Source organism: Sciurus carolinensis, chromosome 3 (genome assembly GCF_902686445.1).
Source record: "Sciurus carolinensis chromosome 3, mSciCar1.2, whole genome shotgun sequence".
NCBI classification, from domain to species: domain Eukaryota; kingdom Metazoa; phylum Chordata; class Mammalia; order Rodentia; family Sciuridae; genus Sciurus; species Sciurus carolinensis.
In genome coordinates, this window is record NC_062215.1 from 119,901,596 (window position 1) to 119,918,408 (window position 16,813).

Here is a 16,813-nt window from a genome sequence, read left to right on the forward strand (position 1 = left end):
GTATTTGTTATGTGCTCAAATCTAATTCAAATCTAATTTAATTGAGCATGAGGAATTAAATTGGTGTTAGAATCTCAGAGTATATATCTTCCCCCTCCCCCCATCTTCCAGTGGAATTTCAATAATATTGTTAAGTAAGATTTCTGTCCTTTTTCTAGGGAATTCTCATTTGTCAATATTTTCCTTTTCCCATTCATTGCTCTTTACTACCTTTTAATTACCTCATTTTTAAAGTGTAGTGTTTTTTGTAGTATCTTTTCAGAGAGTAAGCTTCATTAATTAAGCAAATGATAAAAATGACTTTTTATCATTTTAAGAACACTACAAAATATAAAAATAAAATAATAATAATATTTTTAGAATGTCATTCCATCAAAACTCTTGGTGAAATTGAAGTTCTCTAGTCAGGAAAACTTTTAATAAATTTTGTCTGTAAAGGATTGAGCAATGCGTGGTACGAAATTTTGGAGGCATGCGCGTACTTACATGCACACGTAGAAACAGTGGTTGGGGGGCTTTAGGAGCTTAGAGAAGATTGATATTGCTACAGTACTTAAACCAGAAAATATTACTTGCATCATTCATACTGAAGAATCAAATAAAAGTAGAACAACCCATTCAACACTTACACCTTTAAAACAAGTTTTTAAATAGTTGAGGTAAGGTTACGTTTGGGAGATTTTCCACAATTAAAAAATGAGCAAAATTAGTTCACACGGTAGCATACTATGGTATTTTAATAATACCTTACTTGAAGTTTTAAAATTTGTAAAGTGCTTTCACATAAATTATTTAATCTTTAGAATGACAATGTGAAATAGGTGTTATCTCTTTTTCATAGAAAAGGAATCTGAAGTTCAGAGTGATTGCCTTGCCAAGTCTCACACAGCTGGAAAATGTCAGAGCTTGCACTTGAACCCAGCTCTTCTGACTCTAAATTCAGTTATGTAAGACATATTCCCTACTCTTAAGTGTTCTTTCTTGAGTTCTGAGTCCTTTGGACACCAATTAGTTCTCCTTTATTCCTCACCAGTTTGCTTACTGGTTCTATAGGATCCTGCTGTGAGCCATCTGCATCAGCTTCCACATGGCATGCTCCTATTTACTGGGTCAGAGCTCTAGTTCTCCTATTCAACAGGGAATGTCAGGCATTTAGGACTTTGTATCCAGCAGATGGGATTGGTCATAGATCATTTGTGTAAGATAGAAAGTGTTAAGTTCTAATGAGACTATGGATAAAGTTCTAGGATATTTAAAGATTTGGGATTATATCTAGCTGGTGGAGTCAGTGAAGCTTTTGGTAGGTATGGTATTCTAACATTATTGAAAGATAAATGAGATTTCAGTGTTTCTGTTAACAAGTTGGTATATATAATGATAAGTATTATCAACTTGGCTAGCAACAGATGTAAGACCAAGCAGCTGTAAATATTGAAAGCATAGCTTTTTATTAATAAAAATATTTTTGCTGGGGACAGTGGTACACACCTGCAATCCCAGCAGCTCAGAAGGCTGAGGCAGAAGGATTACAAGTTCAAAGCCAGCTTCAGTAACTTAACAAGAACCTGTCTCAAACTGAAAAATAAAGAAGGCTGGGGATATGGCACTATGGTTTAGTTTCCCTGGGTTCAATCCCTCACACACACACACAGAAGGAAAAAGAAAAGGAAAAAGAAAAAGTTTCATTAAGTTACTCTGTTTATTTCTTCATTCAAGTGATTAGAAAGTAGATATGAAACTCTGTAGATTCTAGTGAAGTTCACAGGCTTTCAACAACGTTTTTGCCATGATATTCTTAGTGTATTTCTCAAGAAGAAATTGTTGATAAGATATTATTTGATAAGTTATTAAATTTAGAGTATAACATAAAAATATTTACATTTTGGTAGAAAACATCTTTCCATATGTTTAGGTCTGAGACTTTCTGCTTATTACTATAGTCAAAGTTCACATTTCAAATGGATTCAATTATTTCATATAGAGATTAAAAGTTAAACTTGAGGATTGGGGATGTAGCTCATTGATAGACCTCTTGCTTAGTGTTTTCAAGGCCCTGGGTTCAATCCCAAGCACTGCAAAAAGGTAACTGTAAAAAGCCAAACAGCAGAAACAAAACAAACTAAAAACTAAAATTAAAAACAGGAAAATCCCTTAACCTTAGAGAGGCTAAAGTAAACTCTTGTTTTGACACTTTCATTTGGGAAGTTCTGGCTGACTTAATTTTGCTGTAATTTATGACCTTATCAAGAAGAATACAGTCACCATAGTGAATAATTTCTACTTGTGTATATTATTTATAGCAAACAACTCAGTATAGGTGTGTGCGGACAACTTAAAATAGTTTTAGTTACACCAAGAATGAATTTTGGTGAATTTAGAATTATAGAACATTATTCTGACATTAATTTCTCCCTTCAGAAAGACTGCATAAAATATTGAATAAATGATGGATGATGAGTTTTCACAAAATTATTCTTAAGTAGTCTGGTCCTATTCTTTAATAGTTGGTGCAAAAATTTTGACATAAAAATTCAAATAAGTCTTTTTCAAATTTAAAACTTATGAATTCTACAAATAGATTGAATTATAACTTTGTTCTTTTTCATTTTCATTACCATATAAAAGAAGGAAAATCTGGCCATCAAATTATTATAATGGTCAAAATGTGTAAATTAATGCAAAAATGTAGAAATTGCTCCTTGAGGTTGGTGGTCTTTCAGCTGATTGTTAAAAGCTGATTTCGTGTTGTTTGAAATGTTTTCTGTTCTGTAGAGCAAGTTACTTGAATAGCATAATGACTTTAGGCCAGTGTGAAAGATGTGTAGTGGAAAAAGCAATTCCAGACTTGGAGCCAAGAAGCAGATGCTTAGGCAAGTCACTTAATATTTTTGGCTTCAGTTTCCTCACCTTAGACTGAATGGGGTGTGTCCTGAACAATGTTCATGATGGCTCTTTGTTAATTTGCAAACATGGAGCTTCCTGCCTTGCTCCCCTCTGGTAATTAGCATCATTAGCATTCAGCATGAACATTTAATAGCTAGACTAGGAGTTATATTCTAGTAACTTTCAGAATCATACTCAAGATAATCTATAGTCATGTACTATAGAATACAATAAGACTTGCTTTTTTTTGGTTGTTTTGATATATTTTATAAATTCAGAGGATTTGGGTGTTTTTATTTTTTCTCTCCATTTCAAGTAATGCATAAATAAAAAGTAAAGACTTTCAGTTAAATAGTATGATAAATAGAATTAGAGTCTTCGATCTATAAGTTACTTAAGAAGTCACCTATTTTAAATGTTGTATGGTTTAGGCATCTTGTACCTACTATTCTTGTTATTCTCTGATTGAACACTTTTAGTGATAAGCGAAGAACTTTGGCAAGCCTGCCTTTTAAAAAATGGTGAGAAGTAGTATAGTGTGGAGTAGATAGTGGGTGAGATTTAGAATAAGTACTTGAATTTAAATCCTTACTCCATTTTTCCTTACTCAAGGTGTAGAGAGTGCATAAAACTAGGGATGATCAGACTTATCTGAGGTATCAGAAAAGAAGAGCAAAGGGACACATGAACTAGATCTTGAAAGATGAATTGAGTTTGCCTGGAGGACAAGATGAAGCTATTCTAGGCTGATAGAACAACTTATAAAGACAGAGCAAGACAACATGGCACTTTGGGAAGTACTTAAAAAGGGAAAGGGAGGAAGTAAGGTTAAGAAATACAACTAAAGAAGAAGAGAGGGGCTAGCTCACAAAGGGTTTTCTTTACCTATTCCTTTAGTAGTTCACCAGTCAAATGTGAAATCATGTTAATAGACTAACTTTTTAGAGGGTTTGGAAAGAGTAAAGCAAAAGGTATATAGTGAATACTGTTATGAAAACCAGGGGATTAATGATGTAGTGGTGGAGTAGAGCAGAAAAGAGTGAATCATTGGAGTCAGAACTAATAGAAAATGGATGTAGGAGATGATTCAAGTTTTTCTGTGTATGTTTGAATGAAAATGGTATCATCACTCAAACAGGGATTATAAAAGTAAAGAAAAATTGTAGCTGGGCCAAGTTATATAATCAGGTTACTTTTTAATATATTGATTTTGAGGTGCCTGTTGAACATCTGAAATACTATAGAGAATTTTGAATTATAACTTAAAGGTAGATACAGAACACATGGACTTGGGTGAAGTAGTGTGTACAAATGAGAGGGAAGAGAACTAAGAAAGGCTTCTTTTCTTACGGAGAAGGTTATCGTTTAGTGCTTAGTAGGGAAGAAGAGCACATTAAGTGAGAAGAACTGGAGAAGAACCAGGGAAGAGGGCTACCAAAATTTTAGTGGAGAAAAGAGCTAAGAATACATGTTAATATTTATTGGTAGAGGGTAGTTTTATACAGAAACCCTATGTTTCTAATATATCATAATCTGTAATTTTAGTAGTAAATCTAAAGTTTATTAAATTTGTTTTGTATTTAGAATTGTTTTTAGAAACCATATGCATTTATATAAGCATTTGTGTACTGTAAATGTATGCATTGCTATAACTACTGTTATCATATAACAGCCTAGAAGGGTGATATTCTGTCTATTCTACAGTTAATAAAACCAAGTTTAGGTAACTTGTTTAAGGACATATAATCTGTACCAGACTTCCTGACTTCTACTAGACAGTAATGCTTTTTATACATAGATTGAAATCACAGTAAACCTTTTAGTTAATTTAATAATATTTCTCACTTCCAAACCCTTTTATAAATATAAATAAAACTTGACAATTTTAAAGTATATCATACCATAAAAGGAGTTAATTATCTATTCATTTTGTTAGTATTTTCAAAATTTTAATATCATCTTTTGAGATATGGTTATTTTTCAACTTTTTAAATTAAATGTCATGGGTACATTTGATACTTAATAATTTTTTTCTGGCTTTTTGTTTTAGTTTTACCTTTTTGATCATTTAATTATAGGTTATCCTCCTATGTCTTCAATATTTGGTATTAGAGGTATTTTCACTTCTAAATGAATAATAGAGTTCATTCTTTCTTGATAAGACTAAAATTTGAAAATAGTACGTTGTATAAATATAGTGAAATGTACTAATGGTTATTTGGTCAATTCTCTTTTTTCCTACAGAAGTTACCTGCAATTTTTCAGGGTTATTTTAGAAAGGTAGATATACCTCATTAAATGTGTTATTCTTTATTTCTAGTTATAGCCAGTACTAGAAACTTTCATAATAAAATGTAGCTTCAGAACATGACCCAATGTTATAATCTCAATTTCACAGGAATGAAAAGAAGTTTGTGTATGTGTGTGTGTGCATACTTTTTTTTTTTTTTTGTACTTTTCTTTTAATTGTAAAAATTTCTAGGAAGGGCGGGTATGGTGGTACATGCCTGTAATCCCAGTGTCTTGGGAACTGAGGCAGGAGGATCACAAGTTCAAAGATACTCTTAGCTATTTAGCGAGGCCCTAAACGTCCTAGTGAGACCCGGTCCCTAAATAAAGTCTAAAAATGGCTGGGAATGTGGTTCAGTGGTTTAAGTGCTCCATGGTTCAATTCCTGGTACTTTAAAAACAACAACAAACAAACAACAAAACCCTTGGAACAGTTGGGTGGTATAAATACTAGAAAGTAACAAATCTTGAATTGTATTCTTTGTTTTTTTCACTAATAATTAGGATGACCTGGCAAGGTAACTTTCTATGGGCCTATTTCTTCATCTGTAGAATAAGGAAATATTAGAATATGAAAAATTTCCTTCTGACACTGAATTCTTTAATTATGGTAAGGGACTAGAAAAATAGGCTGGTTGCAACATTATTTCTGTGCTGGTCTTGGTTTCAATGTAATGCAGGTTATTAGAACCTTCATCTTGAAAAGATATAGTAAAAAGAGGTCTTTGGCCTGGCCTGGTGTTGCAAACCTGTATTTCCAGTGACTGGGGAGGCTGAGGCAGAAGGATCGCAAGTTCAAGGTCAACATGGGCAACTTAGCAAGACCCTTAGTGAGATCCTGTCTCAAAATAAAAATTAAAAAGGACTGGGGATGTAACCCAGTGGTAAAGTGTTCCTGGACTCAATACCCATTACCAATAATATGTAAGTAAGTAAATAAATAAATAAATAGGTCTTTGACTCATGTAACATCTAAGTAAAGGAAATCCAAAACTTCCCACATTGCAACTGGAGATAATATTTTTCTGCCAGAAGAAGTTAGTCTTTTAAACACTTTTAGTCTTTAAAATGCTTTCTTAAAATTATAAATAAAAACCCTTATAATAGTTGAATTGAAATAAAAGTCACTAATGTATCTCTCATCATGTTACTCCTTTAGTAAAAGTTCTTTTCTCAGTGTCATCCATGGAACCAGGAGGCTATGGTGGAAAAACTGGAAATCTGGGAAACTTACTTGTTTTAAAAATGGGTTAATAATAATGTTACCTACTTAGTAGAATTTTTGTGAACTTTAATTGAAGTGATGTAAAGTGACTATAGTGCTTGGCATGTAATAAGTAACTCGGCTAGTGTTACTATTAGTAGAATGAAGAAATTATAACATTGACATAATTAGGAGGTGAACTGAATAAGATAATTTGATTCCTTTTTTTTCTTTGTTCTTTTTTCTTTTGATATAGAGAGATTAGATCTAAATTTGACAGAAATATTTTTCTTCTCTGCTCCACAAAATAGAACATGTATTTTACTTATATTCTAGCTCATGTGTTCACAGCCTCCCCAAACTAGTTAACACACTACCACCACCAACACACCAGAGTTATATTAATGGCTCTTTTATAAGTTAATCATAAAAATTCTTGATTTCTAAATCTGTTGCTCAGAGAAAATGAATCTGATGTAGTTTTGATTAATTTAGGAAATCAGTGACAATAGGTTTATTCAGCTAAATTTTTTCCCAGTTTTTACATTTAATTTTACTTATGTGTTTAAAACTGTTATCTGACTCTACAGATTTTGACTTTGGATTCATAAATATTTTTGAGTATTTGTAGCAGAACCTTTTAATCCAGTGCTTGTCACATCACAAAAAGGGACATGTGATACAAATCAAAACTTAGAATGTTTTCTGTGAATAATTTAAAATTATTAGACAAACATTTTTCTTTTAAATGTCATGAGCAGAATTTTGTTGAAAGCTAAGATTAGTGGATTATCTTTAATTCAGGTAGAAGAAATTTAAACAAGATTTAGGGAAAAATACTAGGCAAAGAGAACTTCATCTAACAGTGAAATATAAGGATGTTGTTTCATTTTACCCAGGATAGGGAGATGAAGTTAGTAGTAAGTTTTGGTTGGGAGGCAACCACAACAAAGCACAAATTGGCAAGGCTGCAGCATAAAGTCAAGGCAAAGCAGGAGATAAGGGGGAAAAAAAATCTCAAGTTAAGATTGACCAATAAGGACAGTTTAGAGTTTAGTAGAAATCATTTGAATACATATTTTGGAGTTTACCTTAAAAGAGAATGTGAAGGGTTGGGGAATGTAGCTCAGTGGCAGAGTGCTTACCTAGTACTTTCAGGCCCTGGGTTCAAGCCTCAGCACTACTAAATGAATAAATAAGAGAGAGAATGCAAAGTAATTGGAACTTGAACTTGATGAACTGTAATGATGAGGGTAGGAGTCAGATTTCTTTATGAAATAATTAAAACTTTTTGTTCAGGAAGAATTATGTGAACTTTCTATTTACATTTTCTTCAATTTTTTCAGATCAGCTGTTCCATGTACTAGCCTTGCACATGCGACTTTATAGCATTGACTCTGAGTATAATCCCTGGAAAAAGCTTACACAGTTAGTAGAAGATATGAATTCACAGTAAGTATTATTGAAGGATTAAGATCACTTAAAACTCTTTTGAAAAGGTAGTTTTTAAATATGGAAACGAGATTGAAATACATGAATTTTTTGTACATTTTCCTTATGAAACATACATAATACAAATTGAAAACTGTACAATTATGCTCTACTTAAAAATTCCATAAAAAATTATCTCAAGTGAGAAAATATTTTTAAAGAATCCTATTGGTTTTTATGCAGATGAAACATTCAAATGGAAGCACATCATAATAGTTGGTTATTCTATTTATGTCAACATTGATAAGTGGGCTAATAGCCTTAGGCTAATTCCTCCCATGAAACATTTCCCATTAGTCTTTCACCTAATGTTTTTAGCAATCTCTGATGATTCATGGCTTCCTTAGGTTGTCACAAAATAGTAATTAAAAAAAAAATCCTTCCTTCTGATTTATTAGCTGGATTGTTTCTATAAAGAACGTTATCTTATCAACTATTTGTTGACCCTGAAATATAGTTTGGCAGAATGAATGCTTGATTCTTTCCCATTTTATAAAATTTCAAAGTAATGAGTTGATGCCCTGGTGACTTCCAGTGATGATCAATAAGTTGTAGTAAATTATGACCTCATGGATTTTTAAATAGTTAATATGTTTCTCACTATTTCATTCTTTTCAATTCAAATTGCTCTCTTTTAGGTTAGTGAGAATCTGGTGGACTGTTGCATTTTTGGCATGGGCCAAGAAGTGATAATATTCTTGCTCTCTGATATAGCAAGTGTTCATTTTGAACATACTCCACTTTTTACCTGGAGTCAGCTATTTCTCCTTGTAGTTTCCTATAATGGCAAATGATACTTAGAGACTATAGTTTGGGTCCTAGGGGATGTTTATAACTACTGTGTTATCATTACTTATGGACCATTTCAGTGATAGAGTTAAGATGTATTATTTTTTAAAGGAAAAAAGATCTTGAGTTTGTCCTGGTATTTGTAATTCAAACATAAGATTGTAAGGTTTTAGTTTTATTTCCTTTTTGGTTATTCGCATCTTTTTTCTTGTACTCTAAAAATCTTTGTTCCCAGTAGTACCATAATTATTTATTTGTATAACTGCAGTTTTTTAAAATATCAGTATTACTACTGGCCAGAAGTTCTCTTTATACTTATATAGAGTATATATCACTAGGAATAGATGATCCAAATACTATGTTTTTAATTCAATTGAAGTTTTTTTTCTTGAGTGGTTATGCCATCAACTTGATTCATAGTTAGGCTCATTTATTTCAATTCTTTTTCCTCAGTGTTTTAGGACTTTTTAATTTATTTGTTTATTTTTCATTACATAAAATCATAGTTTTCCAAAGTTAAAACTAGATTTTAAAGTAAATTCAAAGTCTTCCATTCCTGTCCTTGCATTTCTTTTTTGTGAAGTCTCTAATTTTTTTGACCATTTCTAAACATTGGGTTGTTGACTTTTTCACTTATAAGACAGTCCTTATGTATTGTGGATATTAGCCCTTAGTGTTAGAAGTTGCAAATATATTTTACCATATTGTCAAATTTTTTTACTTTATAATTTTTTTGTCTAGCGAAGATTTGTAAAGTATAGTCATATTTATTTTTTTCATTCATTCTGAATTTTTAGTCATAAACATGTCTTCTCCTACTCTCTAACTATAAAGCAATTTATCCATGTTCTCTTGTAGTATTTCTATGGTTTTAACTTTTACATTTAGGTTTCTAGACTATTTGAAATTTATTATGGCATGTGGTATAAGTAGTATTGGACCCAGTTTTATTTCATTTTTCCATATAGCTATCAAATGTCCTACTGCTTTGCCTTCCCATAACAGTAACATTAAAACAGATCTTAAAATAAAAAAGAAAGAAAAGAAGGGTGACAATATAAACATTAGTTCACAAATTAATGCTGTCAACAGAAAGAGTAAGGTAGAAAAACTTAACCAGTGACACTTTATTCTAAATTATGTAGTATAATCAAATGTGATCATCCAGAATTTTTATTTTTCTTTGTATAGAGGTTATGTATTCTGGGTGTTTTTAAAAAAGGAAACATTTTAAATCCCTCAGATTGACACTTTGTACCAGTCACCAGTGGACTAAGATTTTTTTCTCAGTAATCTCTGAAATTTGTTTAAGTGTATGCTTAACACAGCAGACAAACTGGATTGTTTTTGTGTATGACTGCTTCTAACTGAAATGCTGTCTTGAGTACTTGGGGGCGGTTATCTTGTACATGATATTCTTAGAGGTAATAATGCATGAACTTATTTTATAAACTCTTGGACTATGTATTTGGCATGTAAAAAATGTACTGCATTGGCCAGGCGCAGTGGCACATGCCTGTAATCCCAGCAGCTTGGGAGGCTGAGGTAGGAAGATCCCAAGTTCAAAGCCAGCCTCAGCAAAAGTGAGGTGCTAAGCAACTCAGTGAGACCCTGTCTCTAAATAAATATAAAATAGGACTGGGGATGTGTCTCAGTGGTCAGGTGCCCCTGGGTTCAATACCTGGTCACCCCTGCCCTCCACCAAAAACACACACACCCACACACACACATACACACACACACACACACACACACACACAGTATTAATGTCAACCATCTCTTAATAGTTAGCCTGTAAATATTGTTGTATAATTTTCTTTGATCAGAAACATTTTGGTCTAAGTAGTGCTGTCAGGATTTTCTTCAGTGCATTTAGCAAACCATCTGTCTTTAGTCTATACAACTAGCAAAAATTTGAATAATACTTCAGAGTACCTTACAGTTGTCACTTTTAAAATTCTTCACTGTTCTTGTGGAATTGGATCTTTAACAAAATTAGAGGGAAGCCCCAAGGAAATTTGCTTGAGAAAAGCCAACATTTCCAGGTTAAATAGTGGAATCTACTAAAGATAATCCATAATGTCTACCATCTCAACCCTCCAAAGTTTGCAGAGTGTTGAGACCTTTGTTTGTGCTTATTTGTGGGGGAATAAAATTGGCACCAAATTTTTGGGTTCCACGTCCCTCATGGAAAATAAGCAATTACTTAAATCGACTTGCAGACAAAGTAGAAACTACCCTGCATGATGTTGTTTTTGTAAAGATGACATTTTTCCATCCGAGCACATGTGATCCAATTTCCTGTCAATCACAATATTGTATAAAGAACAGCAGAACTGAAGGGGAGAAGTGACTTCTGAACACACTGAATTGCTCTGCATGGTTTTATTTGAGATAATTGGTATAAGAATCTTGACACTATTTTATATTTGGAAACATCAAATAAAAATGGAAATTATAAAAAAAAAAAGAGGGTGAAGACACTTTTTGTTTAGTGAGGAAAAAAATAAAATACTTGGGAATCAATCTCACAAAAGAGGTGAAAGACCTCTACAATGAGAACTACAGAACACTAAAGAAGAAATTCAAGAAAACCTTAGAAGATGGAAAGATCTCCCATGTTCCTGGATAGGCAGAATTAATATCGTCAAAATGGCTATACTACCTAAAGTTCTATACAGATTCAATGCAATTCCAATTAAAATCCCAATGATGTACCTCGCAGAAATAGAGCAAGCAATTATGAAATTCATCTGGAAGAATAAAAAACCTAGAATAGCTAAAGCAATCCTCAGTAGCAAGAGCGAAGCAGGGGGTATTGCAATACCAGATCTTCAACTCTACTACAAAGCAATAGTAACAAAAACGGCATGGTATTGGTACCAAAATAGACAGGTAGATCAATGGTACAGAATAGAGGACATGGACACAAACCCAAATAAATACAATTTTCTCATACTAGACAAAGGTTCCAACAATATGCAATGGAGAAAAGATAGCCTCTTCAACAAATGGTGCTGGGAAAACTGGAAAACTATATGCAATAGAATGAAACTAAACTCCTATCTCTCACCCTACACAAAACTCAACTCAAAATGGATCAAGGACCTCGGAATCAGACCGGAGACCCTGCATCTTATAGAAGAAAAAGTAGGTCCAAATCTTCAACTTGTTGGCTCAGGATCAGATTTCCTTAACAGGACTCCCATAGCACAAGAAATAAAAGCAAGAATAAACAACTGGGATAGATTCAAACTAAAAAGCTTTCTCTCAGCAAAGGAAACTATCAGAAATGTGAAGAGAGAGCCTACAGAGTGGGAGAATATCTTTGCCAACCATACCTCAGATAGAGCGCTAATTTCCAGAATCTATAAAGAACTCAAAAAACTCTACAGGAAGAATACAAATAATCCAATCAACAAATGGGCTAAGGAAATGAACAGACACTTCACAGAAGAAGATGTACAAGTAATCACCAGATATATGAAAAAATGTTCAACATCCCTAGTAATAAGGGAAATGCAAATCAAAACTACCCTAAGATTTCATCTCACCCCAATTAGAATGGCGATTATCAAGAATACAAGCAACAATAGGTGTTGGCGAGGATGTGGTGAAAAGGAACACTCATACATTGCTGGTGGGGTTGCAAATTAGTGCTACCACTCTGGAAAGCAGTGTGGAGATTCCTCAGAAAGCTTGGAATGGAAACACCATTTGACCCAGCTATCCCACTCCTTGGCCTATACCCAAAGGACTTAAAATCAGCATACTACAGAGATACAGCCACATCAATGTTCATTGCTGCTCAATTCACCATAGCCAGAATGTGGAACCAACCTAGATGCCCTTCAGTTGATGAATGGATAAAGAAACTGTGGCATATTTATACAATGGAATATTACTCCGCAATGAAGAATGATAAAATTATGGCATTTGTAGGCAAATGGTCGAAATTGGAGAATATCATGCTAAGTGAGATAAGCCAATCTCAAAAAACTAAAGGACGAATGATCTCGCTGATAAGCGGATGAGGACATATAATGGGGGGTGGGACGGGCTAGCATTAGGTTTAGGGTTAGGTTTAGAGTTAGGCTAAGGAGAGCAGTAAGAATGAAGGAAAGAAGGACTGTGTAGAGGGAAAAGAGGGGTGGGAGGGGTGGGAGGGGTGGGAGGGGTGGGGGGGAGGGGAAAAATATAATAAACATCATTACCCTATGTAAACGTAAAAAAAAAAATAAAAAAAAATAAACCAATCCAGACATACATATCTGGATATTGAATTTACACCAGAGATGATACTAAAGAGCTTTATTTTCATTAAAAATATACTGATTTAAATGGAACTTCATATGGGAAATAATTAATATTGACCCCTACCATACTACTCAAATTTTGCCAGTTGTTTCAGTAAAATATATAACAAAAGAAAATTCAAGATCATGCTTGCATTTGTTGTCATGTATCTTTAATCTGAAATTGGTCCTGCGTTTTTCTTTGTATTTCATGATGTTGACACTTTTTAAAAAGTTCAGTCCATTTAATTTGGTAGAATATCTTTTAATTTGTTTTTCTCCTGCTGATTAGGTTCAGATTATACACTTTGGGCAAAATACCACATACTTATGTTGTGGTACTTATATGTTATGTGTGGTTTTTTTTAACTGTACCAGAGATTGAACCCAGGACCTTGAGCAGGCTAGGCAAGGGCTCTACCACTGAGCTATATCCCCAGTCCTATTGTATGTCATAAGAGGAGGCACATGTTGTTGATTTGTCTCGTATGATAATAACTCTGATTATTTAGTTAAGGAGATATCCACCAAGTTTTCTCCTATAGAGTTATTTTACCTTTCATCATTAGTGAGTATCTTATGGGAAGACACTTAGATGTGCTATAGATAGATAGATATAGATATCTATCTATCTATATATATATATATGTATCCTGCTACACCTCAAAACAAAAACCAAACTTTGTGTGTTTATAGACAAAATTAGCAAGCTATGGGTATTTTGCATGTTATGGTGAGGAAAATTACTTTCATTGATGTTAGCTAGTAAATTTCTAGCTAGACCTTAAAAACTCAAGGGCAAAGATAGTGTAGATGTAAAGGATTAGAATTCCTAAATCTAAAAGATATTCACCGAACAAAAAGTTTCTAAGCTTAATGTTGGTGAATCAAAAGTTTAAAGTACAGACGTAGGTACTTTACTTTTCCTAATACTTAATGCCACATTATGTGGATGTATATAAAAAACTTTATCTAACTTTATATATATAACTTTATCGCTACCAGTAACTATATATATTAAATACTTCTTTTATCCTCATTTTTACACATAAGGAACATGAGGCTTAGAAAAGTTAATCACATATACTTTTGGGGAACATGGCTGTTAAGGGATAGAACTGTGATTTGAATCTAAATCTTCCTGATTCCAGAGGCTAAGCGTTAACTATTATTCTATGCTTCCTTTCCTAGTATTAGGAGGTCTGAGGAATTTCTTGAAAATCTGGTTGTACCCCTCCCCCGCCACATACACATATGTATTCTCTCTTTTATGATTCATTAGTTCATTACACTGTAGTATTAGTTAATTGTAATATGTCATGTGTTTCATATCTACATATTTTTAAATCGAAATCTCTTTTTTCTGTTTTTTCACTTCAGTACTTTTCCGGCATAAAATTCTGTGTCTAATAATGTAGGTTTTTCCATGCATACTTTTATTGATTGTTCCTAATGAAAATTATTTCCTTAACTTCTAATTTCATCATGTTGATGATAACTGAGTTTTTTTAAGTGGGAAATTTATTCTTATTTACTCTATTCCTCCCAATTTTTCTTAGTATTTGTAAAGGTAAGAGTAAAACACATAATTTTTATGCTCTGGATTCAAAAGACTAAAAACTTTGAGAAAGAAACAAAAAGAAACACAACTTTTTATTAAAAAGTAGTTTTAGGTTCAGAGTGAAATTTAAAAGGGAAGGTATAGATATTTCTTATATGCCCTTAAGCTCTCACACATGCATTGCCTACTGTATTATTAATACCTATCACCAGGGTAGTACATTTGTTAAAATTAATGAACCTACATTGATACATGATAACCACCCAAAGTCTATAATTCACATTAGTCTTCACACTTAGATGTCTAGTTTTAGTTTCTTTTGCAACCCTTTGATTTGTTCATCCACTCATCATTCCATTAATTTTTCATTTGTTCACTTATTCTGCTAGTTTTATTAACTCTTTGAATCCTGACATTGGGATATAATTGTAAAGGTGATATAGTTCCTGAGGAAGCTTTATCCACGTACTAACAATATAGAGAATTAGAAGAGTATAAATTTGGAGGAGATTTAATAGTTGGAAGGCAGTGACCATAAGGGTGTCAAAAAGCGAGTGAAGGTAAAGTCTTTAGGACTTAGCGTCAATTAAATGTGGGGCAGGTGAGAGAAGACAGGTTTGGAATATCTCCAAATTTGTAGCTTATTTATGCAGTATACTTTTATTGTGTGAATACGTGTTTCAGGCATTGTGCTGAGTGCTGAAGGATGAAAGATACCATTTCAATTATAAAATTATAGAAGGGAGAACAGATTAATTGTGACTGTTCAGGAGTATATATATGGAGTAGAGTGGAAAGATTCTGAGTTCATGGATGGATATACATACAAGTGGAAATAATGAATATTCAGATACAGATTTCAGGAGAGTCATGGATAGACATACAGACTTGGGAGTCATCAACGTGTAGCTGATGACTGAGATCATGGGTTAGGCTAGTAGGTCTTTCAAGAAGAGCCATTAGTGTGAAAAGACAGAATTAAAATCTTGGGAAAGGCTCTAGGTTGGTCAGAGAAAGAAGAACCTGTGAAGACTGAAATGGAGAAGTCTGATATGTAGAAGGGAACTTAAAGCAGTGTGTAATAAAAGCTAAGAGTGTTCAGTTGTATCCAGAGTCAAGTCATATGTCAGTAAGATAAGGATTTAACATATTCACTAAATTTTATAATTAGGAGATCATTGTTGAGCATATGGAAAACTGGTTCTGTGGCATATTAAAATAATAGAAATGGTATCCGTCCAATATATTTTTCCTTCCTTCCTTGTTTCCTTTTTTAAATTTGAAGAACTTCAGTCTTAAAGATTGAGAGGCTACAGAGGCTTGAGAGACAGGATAGTAGTAGAATTCATAGTCTTGGAAAGGTAGACAATTATGGCATATTAAGAAATATTTATAAGCTGGGTGCAGTGGAACATGCCTATAATCCCAGTGTCTTGGGAGATTGAGGCAGGAGGACCACAAGTTTGGGGTCAGCCTCAGCAACTTAGCAAGACACTGACTCAAAATAAAAAATAAGGGCTGGGAATATAGCTCAGTGGTAAAGCACCTCTGGGTGCAATTGCCATGACCAAACAAAAAACAATAATGAGATTTGTAGAAAATGGAGAAATTCAAAGGAGTTTTCCTCTGGCAAAACTGCTGTGGTGTTTTTCTCACAGCAGCAGGAACTGACTTATTTACCAGTGTGTACAGTGCCTGGTCCATAATAAATAATTAATAAATATTTATTGAATGAAGAAGCCTAATAAAAGAGTTGAACAATTTTGCTTATTCCATGTCTAGTAAGAAGTATAGTTTGAGAACTTAGCCAGTTCTTTAAACTCCTATTTACTTTTGTTCTCTAACCTTAAACCATAATCAAAAAATTTAATCTTCTAGGGCTGTGGGTGTAGATCAGTGTTAGAACGCTTGCCTCACAGATGTGAAGCCCGGGGTTCAATCTTCAGAATCACAAAAATTAAAACTAAATAAATAAAATGAAAAGGTAACATTCTGAAAGTATCCTAAATATTCTTTTAGAATAAGCTCTACTTTATAATAGATTCTATGTTTTTTCATGGTACTACACATTCATAAGGTTTACTATACTGCCTTTTATAGTGTATTTTAAGTTTTGCTTTGGTTATTATCTTTTTTTGAAACTTTGCAAATGTTAAAAATTCTATTTGAATTTTATGTTAGTCATAAAGTTGAAATAGCTTTTTACTAAGAGATATTAACCAGGCCTTTTCAATACAACTTGACTTGTGAATTGTCCCTGTCCCTCTCTAGAATGTGAGCATTTATTTTTTTTTTGCTTAG

The 16,813-nt window shown here is 33.1% G+C and overlaps 1 protein-coding gene across 1 annotated transcript in view; it reads left to right on the top strand.

The window, feature by feature from the left end:
• Positions 1 to 16,813, top strand: part of Ubr3 (ubiquitin protein ligase E3 component n-recognin 3) — a 230,170-nt gene that overhangs the window by 167,001 nt on the left and 46,356 nt on the right. Inside the window, 1 exon segment of the mRNA XM_047543181.1 lies at positions 7,723 to 7,828. Within this exon segment, the coding sequence (XP_047399137.1) occupies positions 7,723 to 7,828 (106 nt within the window).